This window comes from Pezoporus flaviventris, unplaced genomic scaffold (assembly GCF_033815535.1).
Source record: "Pezoporus flaviventris isolate CSIRO_AGI_PZ_B2104156 unplaced genomic scaffold, CSIRO_AGI_Pfla_v1 ptg000002l, whole genome shotgun sequence".
NCBI lineage: Eukaryota > Metazoa > Chordata > Aves > Psittaciformes > Psittacidae > Pezoporus > Pezoporus flaviventris.
In genome coordinates, this window is record NW_026892550.1 from 73,719,887 (window position 1) to 73,738,177 (window position 18,291).

The 18,291-nt window shown below is 38.9% G+C and overlaps 1 protein-coding gene across 2 annotated transcripts in view; it reads right to left on the reverse strand.

Moving 5' to 3' along the window:
• SYNPO2 (synaptopodin 2) overlaps positions 1–18,291 on the reverse strand; it is an 81,886-nt gene that overhangs the window by 27,241 nt on the left and 36,354 nt on the right. For both annotated transcript variants that reach the window (XM_061443876.1, XM_061443884.1), the window contains exon 2: positions 32–183. In XM_061443876.1, coding sequence (XP_061299860.1) covers positions 32–183 — 152 coding nt within the window. The remainder of the gene's footprint in view (positions 1–31; positions 184–18,291) is intronic.

An 18,291-nucleotide genomic window follows, 5' to 3' on the forward strand; every position in this document is an offset into this window, starting at 1 on the left:
TTGCACCAAAGCATTCTGAGCATTCCTGTACCTCTTGATAAGCATCTGCAGGACGTCAGTCAGGCTTTCCATCAGAACGATAACTTCAGCATAGGTTAAGTCTCCGCAAGGCTTGCCATTGATAGACACCACCTCATCTCCCTCACAAAGTCCAGCCTTAGCTGCTTTGCTCTTGCTGCGAACCTACAGTGAGTCAAAAACAAATTCCAAATTGCACAATTAGCGTTCATTTGAAAACAACAGTAACCATTTCCTCAACTTACTTTTGTCCATACAAAAGAAAAACGATCAGTAATATTGATCATGAACAAATTTCTCATGCTACAAATTAATAACTTGTCCTGTCCCAAATACTGTTCTGTCCAGTAATAACAAATACAAAACTGCTTTTCTGCTTTACTGAGCTTGTGAGCTAGATATCAAACAGGCTGGAATGTTTGGTTTTGTTTTTTTTTGTTTGTTTGGTTTTTTGTTTTTTTTGTTTGTGTGTGGTTTTTTTTTTGTTTAATGGGGAGACATAAAAGTCTGGGACAACAGTCAATTGATCAGAGTTAGCAGAAATGCAAAAAAATCTCATTAGTTTCTCCAAAAATGAAGGACTACTAGAGCTGAAATCTACCAAGATTTTAGAAGATAAGTGAACCTAAGGCTCCTCTAGGCAGAATGACAATATCTGCATGCTGTTAGAGCTGTAGGTATAAAGACTTTTGGTATGCTGGACACTTCTCCTTAGATGCCCAACTGTAGGTTTAGTTGCCAGACTATAAACATCTGAATCACAGGGGATCCTAAATCCATGTTTAGCCATCTGAGTAGGTGCCCTGATATGTTAAACTTAAGACACTCCTGTTAAGGTTTAGCCTTCCCTACTAAGTACTTCAAGAATCTTACACAGCTCTGATTTTTGCTGTTTCACTTCTTTTTCCATTGGCAGCATGTTGTAACTTAACACAGTCTTTGTATTACAAAACCGAGACAGCTCTATCACAACTCAAAGTATGCCATGCAGTTGACTGCTTTTTTAAAAGCACATATTTGGCAAACAGGTATGTTCTGTTAACCAGGATGCTTTTAGGAGTCTATTCTAGAACGACACATGCAAATAAAAGGTCCTTTCTAGAGTTATTTGCTCTCAGTCTTCTACATATTGGTGTGAGTACTTTTACCTTACTTGATACTCAGTTGGGTTGATATATTATACTTATTAATTCTCAGAGCATTTTCTTGAAAATTTTTAAAGTAGTAATATAATTCTGCCACACTTACAGCAGCAGAGTTATCCCCACTGAATCTAGGAAAGTTGCTTCTGATCTACACCAGATCTGAGGATGCAACTGACCCACAGACTCATGGAATTATCCCAGATATACTATTACACAGCTGGGTTGGTACTTAAGTTGCATTTCTGGAGGCAATTTTGAGAAGTTTCTTGGAGTCAAGATGATATGTGGAGTAAATATTGAGACAGCATGTTTTTTTGTGGCACAACCATATATCTTTGTTGTTTCAATTTACACATACTTATATGTCATATTATGGCTCTTTGAGCAGTGAAGAAACAGAAGCCTGGTGCGTACAGAAGCCAGTTTCTGCCTTGTAGAGTTAACATTTACAAATATGGAGTGGTATGCTGCTCTGTTTATCTCCCGTAAGGCAAGAGCATAAATATCCTTGTGCTTTGGGAAGAAATGACAGTTTAGACAGTATTAAGAATGTTTTCCTTCATATATGAACTAGGGTTTGGATTGAGGTTTTGTTATTATTTTTTCAAATAGGAGGATATGCTATTAAAATCTTACAAGACATCTTAGGCCTGAATGTAAATATTTAATGATATGGATGTTAGAAAGAATTTCCAGTGACCCTTTTTCAAAAAACATGTAAACAGCAATTCGAACACGTGAACTCTGAAATAGCATAATGTGATACCTAGATTGTGAGAAGAAAACTTGTTTCTGTTTCTTAAGTGTCTGAGAATTCAGAGTCAGTTCTGTCATAGATTACCATTACAGCTCTCTCAGGAGAGAAACTGTTACCCATTCCATAACTTTAGGGATTTATGTCAAAAAGCAGAAGTACAAATGTATCATGTTAACTGGTATACATGAGTTGCTAGACACTTCAACCGGTTTCACAATTTTTTAAGCAGACTCCTTGGTATGATTCAAATTAAATAGACAAGGGCATGGAATTTCCTTTTCAAGTTCTTGAAAGGATCTCTCAGTCCATTTTGCTGCCTTGTGGATTATTGAAAGATCACAGTTTTGAGGTATTTGGACCTTCATACAAAAACTTGGCCCCTTCTTTGACTGGTCATCCAGGATAGATATTGCTATAAGTGGCCATTCCTTCTCTCTCTGGTAGCATTTCCGTTCATACGCACATTAGAGCAAAATTCCTCTCAGTATTATACTGATAGGTTTATCTACATAAATCAAACCTTTAACATGATTTTGCCGTTGCAGGATCACAGTGCACATGCTGTATGTATTAATGGTTCTCGTGACTGTATGTCAGCCTTCCTCCCAGCCTCACTCAAAGGCATCTATGCCTCCCAAATTTGAACATTGTCTATGTATACTAAACTTAGTCAGTGCTGTGCATGCTCTGCCCATAAGAAGTTTTAGACTCCTGAATTTTTAACAGTATTAACATGTTGTATATAAATAGTTGCACATAAAGACTTCAGGTTATTCTGACCCATTTGTTACAATATTCTCTCAATTCAGCTGTTTAGATCGCTGTTGCTAGAAAGTTCAGATAGTGCTGGATTACTTGGACAAGTTACCTGAAGTATGTAATTTCTTTCTGTTCCCAGATTACTCCTATATCCATAATCCTCCACTGTCAGGAGTGCCCCCTGCTGCTTAAAATATCGAGTGCTGAGCAATTCCTCATGTCCACAGAGATGTTAATCATAGAGGAAAGTTCCTTTGTGAAGAATTTATTCTCGATGTGTGCTGTTATCTGAGCACCACAGAGCAGCCAGGAACTACCTGTGCAGCACAAGCCCACACAAGCAGCAGCAGTGATGCTCTCTGGACAAAAGGCCAGGGGGCTGGTGCAGGACTCTTCAGTCTCTCATCAGGAACCTATTTACAAGAAGCTGCTTCAGTAAGGGACTGGTGTCTGTCCAAAGAGTCTCAGGAAGGCCTGGAAACTGCAGATGAGTAAGGCCTGGGTGCTAGCATATGTTATTGAGAGATCACATCCCAAAGGCGTGGGTATGTGGGAGCAAAAAGCATAGGATAGTAACTTGATTGGTGGTATCTGTGGGGTGCTGCTGTGGCTGAAGTAATCATGGATGTTTGCAGCACACAGCAACTTCAGTCAGTTTCTTAACCAGGGGAAGATGAATAAATTGAGGCATACACAGTGGCTGTGCTTATGCTACTGTGGGGCAAAGAAGGGGGTTTGTAGAGAATGCTGATGCTTAGTACTCAGCCTTCATGCTGTGTGTGCTGAGGTGTTTTTACTTTAAACTAGCTCTAGTTTCATTCTGTCACCTGAAGACTCCTTGCCAGGTAGCAGGTACTAAATCTGCTCCTATGATTTAATCTGAAAGCACTTTTGTTTTCATGTTATGAAGCAACATATGATAAATCAGGATAATAGGGAAACTTGCTTAAAAAAATGTAACCCTGATGAAGCTAAAAAGCTAAAGTAGATGCACCTGCTGTTTGTTGTGGCTACAAGTAGATGCACAGACAGCAGCTGGGACTCAGTTTACCAGATTATCTTGTTTGTGTGTCTGAGCCATAAAATAAGCAGATCAGAAAGTTGAGGTATGTTGAACCTGGTAACAAGTCAATGAGTTGTAATTTAAAGCAAGGCAAGTGTACTTGAGGACACTCTGCAGTCCTGGTTTTCCAATTGTGTGACTAAGAAATCATTAGGGTATTTCATGTTTTTTTTACCAGTGACTTTTGGGAAAGATGATTTATATCTTGTTCTGGTGTGCTGCTAGGATGTGTGTCTAAATGGTGTGCTTCAGATGTAGTCTGACTAAACAATCAGGTTTGGTGATGGCTCATCCTGAATGAGGATCCAATCAGAGAAAAGGAACAATCTGGGCATGAGCACAATCCATTTATCCTAAACCTCTCTCTCTTAAAGTAAGACTTCTGTGGCTTTAAAATATATGTATATTTGCTCAGAGATATTCTCAATTCAAAGCAAACTTTCCAAACTATGAGTTATTCTCAGAACTCTTTAATGATCTTTCATTTTTTCCAGCAGCTTTTAGACAAGAGAACAGAAAATACAGAAAATATTGCCACTGGGTGCAGTGGAAATCCACTTCTCTGCTATTTGTGTCCCTTGCCCATACAGAGAGAGTAGTTTATTTTATTGAGGGGTTGCTTCTACAAGAGCCTATTCAGTTGAATGTCCTATCTGATTTTTGAAGTCTCTTAAGTGTATGGCCCTCAAGGCTTGAACCCAGTTTCAGTGAACCTTATTTACGCATGTAAGTCCTTGGTGTTAGTCTCAGGTCTTTGATGACTGGCATTGAGTTTTGTTATGATGAAATATGTTGCCCAAGATAGCTTGGCTTACCAGACAAATGGAACTTCAGTGGATCAGTTGTTCATCTTCATTATTTTTTATGACTTCAGTTATGTCAACTGCAAACTTTATCAGCAGTGGCTTTGTGTTTTCTTTCAGACTGACAAACTTCAGTAACAAAGGGTTAAGGGTTCTTGACAGAGATCTGTCCACTTGACGTAACTTTCTGCATGTAATCTTAAGATTTTAGTATCTCTTTTCAGGGATTTTCTGGCAGGTAACTTAGTAACTATTAGTGATGTTTTTAGTATGAGGAAGGTTCTAAAGGCCTTTTTTTTTTTTTTGTTTTTTTCCAAATTGTATTACACTGGTTTGAAGCTGGAATATTAAAATAGATGGTAAGCAGACTTAAAATTCTCACTTGGTGTCACTACATTGTTTCACATTTCGTAAGCCCAAGTATCAGTGTTATATAATATTATGGTAGTTTATGGCAAATATGTGATATAGGGTGCTAAGCTACATAAAGTGAAGGTAATTTTAACTTTAAAACCCATTAATCTAGTTGTCCTAAAGATTCTAGCTTTACCTACCCATACACAGCTAAAGCAAACTTCAGTCATGTTTTACCCATGTAAAAGTGCGTGGGATATTCTTGCGGAGGGATATAGTTATTGGTTTATCGTTTAACTCTGTCTCCAGTTAGTGCTGTCGCAGTGTACGTGTAAAATCTCACTTCTTGAGCCACTGGTGCAGTTTGGCAACTGTTGCCTCCTTTTTCCCATAACGTGAGAACTTTCAGTTCTGAACCAGAAGATCTGGTTCATTTCTCTTCAGAGTATATTTGACAAATGCAGTTTGGTACGACTTCTTATACATACTGTTGTGGGAGGGTTGACCCACATATTTGACCATTTATATATTGATGAAGCTGTTGTGCTGTTTGGAACCAGAGAACAGACTGATCTCAGTGAAAAGAAAAGCCTGTTCAAATTCCCAATAGCCTTGCCTAATGTACTAGGTGTCATCTTCCTAGGGGTTTCCTTTCTTTGGCAGCAGTCCAAAGTTAGCAGCTGAAAAAGGGATGAGATAATGACCTCTGAAATATTGATCTGGTATGCTGGCAATGCAGCAAACTTCCCAATAGTGAGGTTGGGTACAGCACATTAACATATAGCCTGGCTATGAATTAATCTTTTCCAGGATGTACTGCTGCATACTTGTGGTTGATGTGTCAAAATTAAAATGTTGTGATGATTTACTAGTGTTGCTGGTGAATTGGTGAACATGTGACAAGAAGAGAAATGATGCTGTTGCCTTTCAGTAGCATAGCTGTGCATTGTCTGCTCTATTTTCATTCCCCTTTTCTTCTTGCCTCGCTTTAAATAGTGACTGGCTATATACTTCCTGGCTTATTTTCAAATCCTAACCAACTTAGATCTCTCCATGAGCATTCTAGCTACATTTTCAGTTCTTTCTCACTGCCCCCTGTGCAGAGAGATAACTGAATTGCCAGTGCTTCTTTGGGACTGAGAAAATAATGCATCTTTACTGAGTGCTTCAGTATATAGATACCATCAAAAGTCTTTTAACTACAGTATAGCTTATTGCCTGGAGAAAAGAATTTCTGTCTTAGGGTTAAGAGAGAATAAACAGAGAATTAAAATGTCAGTATTATCTGCTACTGAGCTGTTTGAGGCGACATTGGAAGTAGTACTTGTGGTAAGCCTATCCACTGCCTGATCTTGAGCTGAGCTCTGCTATCACTGATACGGCAGTGAAACTGCTATATAACTGCACTGTTAGTATGGTCCTAACACCATGCACTGGGTGTTTCCAGTAGAAAAAGTGGCACATTTCTAATATTGCAATCAAAGGACAGGTAAATGAAAGTTAAAAAACAAAACCTGACACCTGAAAGTACTTACCTTCAGGCGGTGCTAAAATAGTAATAGGGTAGTTGCACACTCTTACAAAGAGAACAGCATTTAAAGCCTAGACTTGTGGCTGCTGGTAGAAAGCAGCAAAGGTATGTGAGCAGTAACTAAAAACTTAAGCACTTTCAGACCTGCAATTCAGTTTCTTAAAAAAAAAAAAAAAGAAAAAGAAAAAGCTTAAAAAAGAAAAAAAGAAAAAAAAAAGAGGGGAGGAGGAAAAAAAGAGGGGGAGATAAAAAAATATTAGATTCTTTTTTTCTGTTCTTCCCTGTAAATCACAGGGAAAAGTGGCCATATGCTTCCTCTTTGTTTAACTGTGAAATACACAATACAAGGTACATTTTAATCTGTTGCATTGAGTTTGTATCACATCATGTAGTGTTGTATGGTCTAGGTGCAGAGCTAGAAAATAGGATAACTGTATGAGGAAGATACTGAACATGCCTGAGCCATGCCAGCAGCTGCCACCCTCTAGGAAGAGGAGCTGCAGGTCCTTGGAGGCAAATGAAGCCAAAAGGAGAGGAGGCAGAAACAGAAGGTGGGGTGCTGGAGTCAGGAGGCTGTCCTCAGCTCTGAACTGCATTCATACGGCTTTAAACTACAAAGAAATTAATACTGTATATTGAGTGGTTTAGGATTGAGCTGGTTTAACTTTCTCAGACAAAATCCGAGGTGCCATGGTAAATCCTTCAGAAAAAGTGTGATTACAAGTTTCCCTGACAGAGTTAGTCTTGTTGGGAGAGAATTCAAATATGCAACCTTCTGTAATCATGAATTACATATTCCTGATTCTTTGCGTCACCCTACTGACTCTTCCATTAATACAGTCAGAGCTGATACCAGAACATATAATTATTTGTGTTTATCCTTTTAAAACATTGACACAATGCTTGATTTTTCTAGGCCTCTGACATAGTGAGTCATATTCTGACTTAATGAAGATCAACATTAGCTATCCAGAGGTTTGTACAGACTTCTTTCCAAACTTCTGGATGTAAATTAAAGAGCAAAAGCTCTTACTGCTTTTGCAGCAGTGTCGTGTGTGAAAAGCACCAAGGTAAACACTGTTTTCAGGTTCTGAGATGGCAGTGTGGAACTGAGATTCCAGGCTCAAATCAGGATTGGAGGAACAGCCTAAACACAAGCATTTTTGCTGTGATGAGTAAAGACATCAGGTGGCAATTAAGCATCATTCTTGGAGTGGGTTATGCTAGCAGAGCCATAGGGCCTAATGTTGGGTTAGTAAACATGCTTACTGTTTGCTGCACTTCAGTAGTGGAAATTACAATAATGGCAGAAGGAGCCTGTGGATACAGGCTGTGCTATTTTGGCTAATAATTTGTCATGTTAAGCTGTGAAATCAGTTAGGATAAAATTTGCTCTGGCTTATTCATCCCTGCTGGAGGTTGTATAGGCCATCCCTCAGTGTTGACTGGAGTTGGGGCTATGGGCTCCAGAGCCAAGGTTGCAACTGGTAGTAGCAGAGATAGCTCAGCTTACTATCTTTGGTTAAAACAGAATTGTTGCCAAGTTATGGACTCATTTGGTTTGAGTTCTTTTAATTTCAGGGCAGTTTGGGCATTTCAGTGCTACTGAAAGGCAGAGGAGAGCAGACCAGTGTTCATACTGAGCAAGGTTGCATTCAGTTGTCATTAAATGGTTCCTGTATTTCATAGGTGGTTCTTTGCTTTCCCTGGACTGCTCTAGGCTTTTGTGAAATTTGAAGTTGTCCCGAGATTTGACTCAGGAGAATTGAGGCAGGCTTGTGAGTTTCAGCTGCAACTGGTTTTCCTTTACTATCTGTACTATCTGTACTATTTTACTATCTGTAAAATAAGCTACATAATCTAGAATTAACTAACTTCTGAGAAGTTGTTTGTGAATGAGGTTTGAGGCAGATTTGCAAGTCTTCAGTATGACTGATTACAGAGCATGCAGAGCCATTAGGCTGAGTCTGATAATTTGCAGTTTTGGCTGCCCTTTGGCACCAACCTGAGCAATAGTAGTGGGTGCATCATTCCAGGAACATCACTGGGAGCTTCAGACCACTTCTGGTATCTTCCTTGCTGTAGGTCAAAGGTAGCAAGGAAGAGAAGACAGTCTATTTGAATAATAAGAGTATAGACTCTACTGCCAGCTGGTAAGTTATCCAGCACTGCGATAAGAAGAGTGCCAAGATGTGAAAGTTTTTATGTCTTGGTGGAAGAATGGTAAGTTTGGAGGCAAAAAGTTTGCTGGAGATCTTTGTACTTCCCTCTGTTTAGTCCAAAGCATGTTTGTGTAATTTCATGGTTTAGCCTGTGACCTGCCTTTCAAACTAGGCAATGTTTGGAGAAACACGGATGGACATGAGGGGTGTGCAGATTTTTGGGGGTCGTGGGAGGATGACTGTATTCTTATTTAGTGACGTACAGGCCATAAATTCCATCCTACTAGCAGGCAAATGAGCCACTGAACTACTAGTGTGCACTTTGTCAAACTCACTCATTACCATCTTCATATCCTGCATCAATTACTCTGTTCTGTGTGGCTCCCCAGTCTTGTTTTCACTCCATTGGTCATCTGCCTGAATTGCCTTGAAGGGGGAGTAGGGTGGAGAGCAGGCAGAGAGGGAAAGGAGGGAGGGTTCTCATTACAAAGCTAGATTTGAGGCAACACATTTAATCCTTAGAGCATAACTGCTCCAGTGACAGTAAAAAGGAAATAGTTATTCAGTCTCCTCAGTCCGTTCCCTGAAATGGTATTGTTTATGACAATCCCTTAACATTATGTCATGAGTTTGCAAATACATGAGCATGGCATATGATCTTCCTTCCAAAAGGAATAGCAAAGGCAGTGAGAAGAAACAAGTGCCATCTTGCAGGTTTCTGTTTCAGTGAAGGCTGCTGTAGCTGTCACTGTCAATGATGTCAAGGTTAGATTGAAATGTGTGCCCAATGATGTATTTCTTGCTGCTTGCTTCACTGCTGAGGCTGCAGCTCAATCAACAGCAGAAAGATCATGAATAGGTAACTAAAAGCTTTGCCTTGCTTGCAGTGGAGAAAGTAGTGACACTGTGTTTTATTATGAGAGCTTTCTGTGTGTACAGTGCTCAGCACAATTGGGCCAGATCTCAGATTACAGGGTGGGGAGGTTTTGGGGCTACATTAGCATAAGTGAGTCAGATTGTTCAAAGAAACCAAATAACACAAGTATCTGGTAAATGCGTTAAACTGTTACTGTGTTATGCACAAATAAAGTGGCCAAAGGAAGGTGCAAAGTTCCAAGCCATTGGAGAAGTATGAATCAAACAATGGCACAAACCCGGCTTAGAGCTCAATACAGGGACTGAGTTTAGCTCCTGTTGCTTGCAATCTTTAACTGGACTGTTCAACTAAAAACACCTTGCAAATAGACTAAAGAAAATGGTCCTCAGTGAAAGCTGGTAGCTTGACTTACCAGGATTTCATGTTAAATTCTATTATGTTGTTCTCTCTTGAACTATTTCTTTCACTTCTCAAAATAAGTCAGCTAGACTCAAGCTTCTTTACTTCCCTGGAAGGTTCAGTACTGGCCAAATTTCAGAATTGCCTATTTCACTGTTTCACCCAAATTTCACTATTCTCTGTCATTTCTCTACTTGCCTGATTCTTCATATCTTAGTTTATGGATGAATTTATATTGGGTAATGGCTTTAGTCATGAAATAGAGTTTCAGACAAATTTCCCAGGATGCACTATTTAAACAGACAAATAAAGCAAGCATGCAAACTCAGCATCCCTCATGCTTCAGGTGTTTTGTTTCGAAACTACATTTTAAAACTGAGGGCAGTATCAGACGAACCCATCTTGGTGTTTAGAAAGGAAAGTTCTGCCAAACCAGATGAATGTTTTGTGGATGCCAATACATAGATAGAGGCCTCCCAGTTTTGCCTTGCTGCTGTCCTAGACAGCTCCATTTTTTCGTGACTCATCAGGAAATTTGGATGTTCTGCAGCCTCACCTCTCTCTAGTGGCTCAGATAAAGCCGTCCAGAAAGCAGCAGTGATAGCTTTGAGAGTGGATGCATGCCAAGGATATCCATGCCTACCAGGGGAGGTCAGTGATGTGCTTTGGGTTTGCTCTCCCAACAGGGAAGACAATGTTTCTGTGCTTGTGCTGGAGGCCCTAATGAAGGGGTAAATGGTGGCTGCACACTCTCAAGAGATGTTTCTGAAGCATGCGGGGAACTAGGAGGCAAAAGCGGGCTTTGCCACTCACCTGAAAACAATGCTGAGCAAGTTACTTAGACCTGTGCTTTTAATCAAACAAAGACCATATTCTGCCATGAATACCTGAGCCTCAGGTATTTTTTTTTTTTTTTAAGCTTAGAATATATTCAGAATTTACCTTAGTTTAATCAATCTTTAAAATGGTCATAGATGCAAATGGTCACTTAAAATTCTTCCTTCTTTTTTTCAGTGGCTTGGTCTGAAATGACTTTAACCAAATATAATTATAAAATGAATAGGAATAAGTGTGACTGTTGCGAAGATTTACTTGGTCAGCGCCTCAATCCTTTCTTATATAGGCAGTCCTTGAATCCATTTGTCAATTTGTGCATGTTCCATGAAATTGATACGAAGATTAATGTTCCTGAGCTGCCTTTCAGGTCTTAAATAAAATAGTGCATGAAGCTGTATATCGGAATTCCAGTTTGTGTGGCCGGCCAGACTAAAAATGAAGTATCTGCAAGTAGACTTGCCCTGGAACTGAAGGCTGAAAGATCCTCTGTCATGGTAGGCTAGAATCATATACCCATCTCATTTGAATTTTAAGATCGGTACTCACTTGTATTTGTTAATTTGGAAATAACAGCACTTTTAGTTTCATGTTAAATATGCTGCCAGGAGGATATTAAAGTGATGGAAAAATATTTCTTTCTTTTTGGCATGTCAAGTAGTTGTAATCAAAACATTGAGGAAGTGCTGTTTTACTCAGACTGTAACTGTGGAAGCTGAGCCAGGTTTCTGGCTCCCGTGTCAATAGTCCATCTATGGCTGTTGCCCTTGCAGTTGTGTCTGAGCAAGTCTGACACAGAGGTGCTGAGCTCTCTTTAATACTCCTGGGCTTAGTGCTCTGAAGAATTAGACCTCCTATTCTTACAGTCTCCAATTCAGGCATGCTGGCAGAGTTGGGTTTTTATGTCCCTTTTAGTAAGAGCAAGTTGTCTGTATCTTCAGAACCTGAACCAAGAGGATCTGTGTTCTCCCTGCCCTTTCCTTCCTGTGTATTCCTAAGAGGAATGCGTGCCTGAGAACTGGCAAACTGCTACATTGACATGTGAGATTTGCTTGTTTTCAATCTGTCCTTCTGTCCTCAGTGCAAGTGTTGAGCTTAACTCAGGGTATCTTGCCCAGTCAGGCAGTCTGGGAAAGGCTGGCAGTTGTTTCTGAGGGCAGAGAGGGTAGAAGAAAGGGTGTTATTTTTGCAGAGCTGTAAATCGCATGCCTTTTGCCAGTGCTGCATTCTTTTTTTATTGCTTGTTTCTAAGAAGCTATTGCTGCAACAGCACTGGCTGCAAACAAAATCTCATTTACTTAAAAGTTCATGACATGACAGGTAGCGCATTTTGCACATTTGTGGGACACTTGCAAAGGAAATACAAATCAGGCTTTCTAAAAACTTCATCTTGAAATGCGACATTTCCATGCTGCCTGGAGCTTCAATGTCAAAGAGATTTCTATTTTTAGAGAGAGATTCTACTCAAAGAGCTATATAAGGTTGTGTTGGGGAGACCATTACTGTTTTATAATGTATGAGAGTACTTGTTACTCAGTGGGGAGAAAATTCTGTATAAAACTGGAAATTACAAAGACATGCTGACTTGGATGTCTTTTGTGAGGAGATCATAACTGAAAACCCAATATTTGTTTTTTAATATTATAATTTCTCTCAAGTTCTGGAAATAATTGTTTTAGGCCTTAAAAATATCCGACAGAAGGCTCTATCACAACTGATGATGCAAGAGGGAAGTGGTTGCAAGTTTAGAAGTTTGATGCCAAAAAAAGGCAACTTACTATGCTAACAGGTGACAACACTGGTAAAACCCAACAAATTACTGTCATGTCCTTCATGGGAAACCAGGTAAAACTTGATGTTAGAGATTCACTCTTTTCAACTACAGTTTTCTTAGTAATCCGGAGTACAAAGTGCACCTAAACTGATAGCGTCCTGCAGAAAAACAATGAGATAAAGTGATCAGGTGGGCTAAATATGGTAGTCACAGTTAATGGCAGAAAAATGGAGTAGTGTCTGAAGTGCTGGCTTGCTGGGGAGCCTTCTTCTGAAGCGTATTATTTCCTTACATAGAATTATCCAGGAAACATATAACTCCATTAGCCTTAATCCCCAGGAATTGGTTAAACCTGTGTTCTTAGTTAACTTTCTCAATGTCATTTCTACTGCAGTTTTAAGAGTAACTGTTTGGCTTCCAGGGAGTAATTTGTCTATGAAAAACACGGGGGACTTTCTGGTATGGTTGAACTCTCAGAGACAGCCCAGGTAACATTGGTTTTAGCAGCTGTTTCCACAGCAGTTGGGGCCAATATGTTTTTGCTTGAGTAAGGACTAGATGAGATAACAGCTAAATTAAGGGCACTGGGTCCATTTCTGCTCTAGTCAGACACAGCGCCTGCAATGAATTCTAAATTGGAGGCAGGACTGAATTAATACTGGTCTTAATATGTCTTGAGTTTCTACTTATGTTTTTATATTTTCTAGCTAGCTGTGGCATAGCCTGTTTGGCTTCAGGTAAATAAAATTATGAACAGTGAGACTATCTGAATTAGGGTTGAAAAAATACAGCAACTGGAAGTGATATCTGCCTTCCAGTAATATAAGGAAAGACAGCAGTCTTGTATCACACAGAAGATATGACAGGGCAGACTAGTTGATGACAAAGCAGAAGCAGAGGCAGCAATTGCTGAATAGTTTGGATGAGGAAATTCCTTCATCTTCCCAATGCACTGAACCAGGCATAGCAGGAGAAAGAAATAACATCCTCTGCTTTGTTATTCAGAAAAAAATAAAATTACTGACATTGAAAAGTGCACTTAGAATGCTTTTGAATACACTGACATTCTAGTCTGGCTTATTATTAAAAGTATGAGAAGCAGTTCAAGTAGTTCGGGGAACTACTGCTCTAGCCAGACTATTGTGCCTGCAAGTATCTTTGCAGATTCATTGCTGAAACCAGCTTTATATACTGGCTATATTGCTTTTGAATACGGAGCAGGAACAGAACAACTGGATGGCACTACTGGCATTGTGGGTATTTGTTATGTTGTTAAGTACAGGGACTACACCAAAAGGAAATGTATTAAAAAGAGATGTTAGCTGTAAAGGGGAGGTGAACAGCACGGGCTCCCCAGACTTTTACGCAAAGCAACAGTGCCCCGTAGCGGCAAATAGGCAGGAGCTCGAGGGCTTTTTTACTATTCCTTTGTCATTAGAATGTCCAGGAGCTATTTATGAGATATAGAAAAATTAAGATAATTGCAGGAATTGTGAGGGATTAATCATGGTAAACTTAAGGAACTTGGTCAGTACGACTGTGTGAAAGACCTTTTGCAACGTCGTAGTCCTTCCTGGAGTAGTGCCACAAAACCAACCTCCTCATCATTCCCAGTCTATGTTGAAGAAACTAACTGCTTTGAGACAGACTTTTTTCTCCGTCTCTCCTTATGAAGTGGCTCTGTACCTTCCCTTGCCTCACTGAGAAAGCACCCAAGAAATCTTCCCATGACAGTCCCTTCTTCCTTCCTAAATGTCATCAGTAGTGCTGACTTACTCTGCAGCAAAGACATGTTCCTAATTTGATCCTCCTCGCAGCTGTCTCAGGCAGGAATCCCAGGCTGCCTCTCCCCAATTCCTGAACAGTTTCCTTCTGGGATAAAACAAATATCCAACCTGTTTTCCAAACATTTAACTGGTTGAGGTTTTAGGGTTTAATTCTGACTTTTGTTGGCTGTGCATTCAGATGGCAGTGAGCTTCATCCTTGTCATTTTTCTTAATAAACCTAGGAATTTTATGACATTGAAAAGACATTTGTCAAAATATTGTACACCTGGTCAGTTGTTTTAATGTATTCTCAATTAACTCTCTCAGTGTGATTTCCACTGAAAACTACCTGCTCTACCTGTTATGCACTTGCATTTGTTTCCATTTCATTAGCAGTTGTACAGAGGGAGATTAGAACTGGTAACTGCTAAATAAATCAAAACTTCCATTTGAACAATGCTAACTGTTTAATAGTGATGTAAATCTATTATATATAGTGTTTCCTTTTGTACAATATAAATACAAATACATTAATATACAGATGCTAGTCCAAAGCAATAACAGAGGTCTGTAAGCTCTAAGGTTAACTTTTGGACCAGAGAAAGGGAAGTCTTAACTGAGATGTGCTCTCTTTTTGTTTGCTTTCATCAAGGTATGTGAACTTGCATCACTTGAGCTTTTTCCTCTACATCAGCTGAATATGTTGAAAAAAAAGTTGAAAAAGCCATGACTTCATACCTGAACTTCTAGTCATTGTCAATTGATCATCTAAAATGGGTGAGTACTAGGATACTTATTTGATCATTCAAATTGGATTATCTTTCTATTTTACTTGCAAGCTCTTACTTTATATTAACTTCAGATTTTGATTTAATACTGTTAGAAACTAACTCTGCACCTTTTCCCTTTATATTCTAATGTATTTCTCTTATTCATCTCTACATAAGCATGCTTCTGTTTTCAGTGTATAGTATTCTCCAGTCATGTTGTTAGACAATAACGTACTCTGCAAATTAAAAGGAAAGTAAGTTCTTTAATGGATATAGTGAGTGAGGTGGAAAGCCCAGGCTGTTAAGAATCTCTGAAAAATGCAGCATTTTTTTGCTGAAATGTTGCTGTAGGAGATGAAGATTACGCAACACTATTATACTGTAAACAAACACCATCAGTCTCTAGGTCATTATTGTACAGTGATTTCATCAGGTGTCTTTTAAATAGTTGAACATTAATTCAGCAGCGCAGAACACAGTAAGTTACAGAAAACAGCTGTATTTTGTGTGTTTGCGTAAGCCTGAATTTAGTTAAGGATAAAGATTTGTTTGAAAAGCCACTAACTTCCAAAATATTTATAAAAGTATTAGTAATCCTAGAGTCCTTTTGTGTAGCTGTTTTAGAATATATTTCCCATAGTACTTGTTCTGAGAGACAAAAACAAGAAGTGAAAGAAACTGGGTAAAAGAAATGACACTGAGGAAAACTGCTAAATAATTGTTTTTCTATTAAGTTCTATGTTTGGAAATAGCAACTGTCTAGGCAATGCTTGTACTTCTTTTATTATTTATTCATTATTACAGTATTTAAGATACTGGAATGGTGGGCAGGCTGGCATTTAAAAAAATCCACCAAAACTAAAGCAAAAAACCATGAGGGTGGTGGTCAATATACAGTCCCCAGGAGGAGATGTGTATATCCTGTTGCCTGGAAAGGTGAAGCTCAAGACTTTCCATGGTCGATCTGTATCATACATGGTCATTAGTTGCATTATCAAGGAAGTGTATTCATTTTATGAGGCCAGCCTTGTAAGTGTGTTACTTGAGCATCTTGTGTCATCAGCAGTCTCACTACAACCAGACTATAACAACAGCTCCCTTCCACCTCACAAGTATTTGCCCTTTCAAAATTCTTGTCTCAGAGAAAATAAAGACTTCTGATAATTTCTTTAATAATATGAAAATTTCTTTTGAGGAGAGCAGAAGAATTTTCCATATACTGGATAATTTTCTTCCTCACCCTTCTCCCTCCAATGTCTGATTTCCATATGATCTTTAATTACTTCCTTTTGGTAATGTGTGTTTGTATGTGAGCATATGTGTTTGTCATTAGAACTATACATATATATATATATATATATATACACACATTTTATATAATGAACACCAGGTAAATGTGGGAATGTTTGCTTTTCACCCTTTCTTGTTTTCCTGTCAGATGGAAAATATTATGGTGAAAACTATATGGGATTATAGTAAATCACACATAGAAAACCCTAGCTGACGCTGTTAAAATCGTACATTAACTAGCATAACTTCTATTTGAGGCTTTATAAATTTGGGGTGTTTATTTAAATCTGGTAAATATTCTGTTCTTTTTAATATGGTGGTCATATTCCTTTCAGGAAGAACTATACATTAGAACCATATATACGGAGGTTATATTGCTCTGAGATTCTACTGAAGAGTTCACTTTCATGTTCAGGCGTGTAAATACTGAATGTTTGGACTGGGCATCAAAATTTCCTCATATGGAGGAAGATATTTATTCTAAGAATAATGTTGGAAAGCATTTGGTAGTGTGTCAGCAGAAATAATAGGCTACTGTTTGTGTGGCACAGTGCTCAGGGTGTGGAGTTTCCTCTGTATGCCTTTGAGAGCACCAAGATAATGATATTAATGGTCATGTGTAGGCAGGTGGTCCTGGCTGTGCTGGCTTTGGCTACAATAGGGTCACTGTATGAGAGTAGATGATAGTATAAGAAGTGTCAGTATATAGATTTCCATGTTAGAGAGGTCTGGATGCAAACATACATGCTGTAACCGATGGGAGGACAATAACTGATTGTGACTGGGCTCTTTAGGAGGTATTCTGTGAGAATAGAAAGTAATTGAAATAACTGATAGTGATGATGAAAACAGCTGAAGTTTTCATTCATCAGCTAAATGTACAGCTAAGGCACAGAGTAATGTCTAAGGAAGGGGCTATGCTTTTTGCTAGGACAGTAAAAACAATATCTGGAGAAAGAGGAAAGACTGTTAGGAGAGAATGGGCATGTCTAATATGGGTGAGTGTAGACTTCCAAATGCAGTCTGAATGTGGCTGCATAAGAAGCATCATCAGTGGGGGCTTTTATAGAAGATAGCATATTATAGTTGCTTAAAATTTGATCTGTTTTTACAAAAAAAGTGCACAAAACCAACCCTCAGAGTACTTCCTGAGGTTTATTAATTGGCTGGTGTTAGCTGCGTCTCTTCCTCATCAGTTTCTTGTGTCAAGTTACTGTGATCCCCAGAACATCTTCAACTGCAGTGTGACACTATGTGTATACTTTGAACAGAGTGAGAAGTGCTGAACAAGCTGTTAAATTGAGGTTTTCGTATTTGCGATATGAAATTATACTGTTGGAGCAGGTCTGATGAGTATCATCACTTGCTATTTTCACCATGTTGCTGCCCTTGTTATTGTCATTATACTTGTCCTGAGCTAAGTACCATTCCATTATGCCATTACATCAAATATTTAAATACAAGTCACGAACTTTTTTCCAGACCATTCTATGCTGTGCTGAAAATCCTCCTGTATACTAAACACAGTTAAAAAACTGCTTGTACTTTAAAAATCTGGATTTACATATCATATTGATAACCACCAGAAGGCCCAAATGAATGTGTTGACTAAATCTTCATTATTATTAGGTCTGAAGTCAGGGTGAGATTTTAAACACTGAACATTAGAGAAGATCCAAGACACACTACGTCTCAGTTTCTTGGTAATTACTGAATTTTTTGAAGCCTATTGCTTGAGTGCACACATGTACTATGCCCTTTGTACAAGGCAGCATAGTGTTGTTCAAACATTCTTAATGAGGTAACAAAAAAGGCCTTCAGTCTAACTGCGTGTTATTTTAACAGAAAGCTTTGCTAGTGTACCAGGTTTAACTCCCCTCAGCAAGGGAGGCTACTATTTCTTATTACAGGTTTTCCAAGTCGGGTAATGTTACATACAGTTGGCTTGTTGAGAGAAGTTAAGCCGTTCCCTAAAGGCTTTGCTCCCA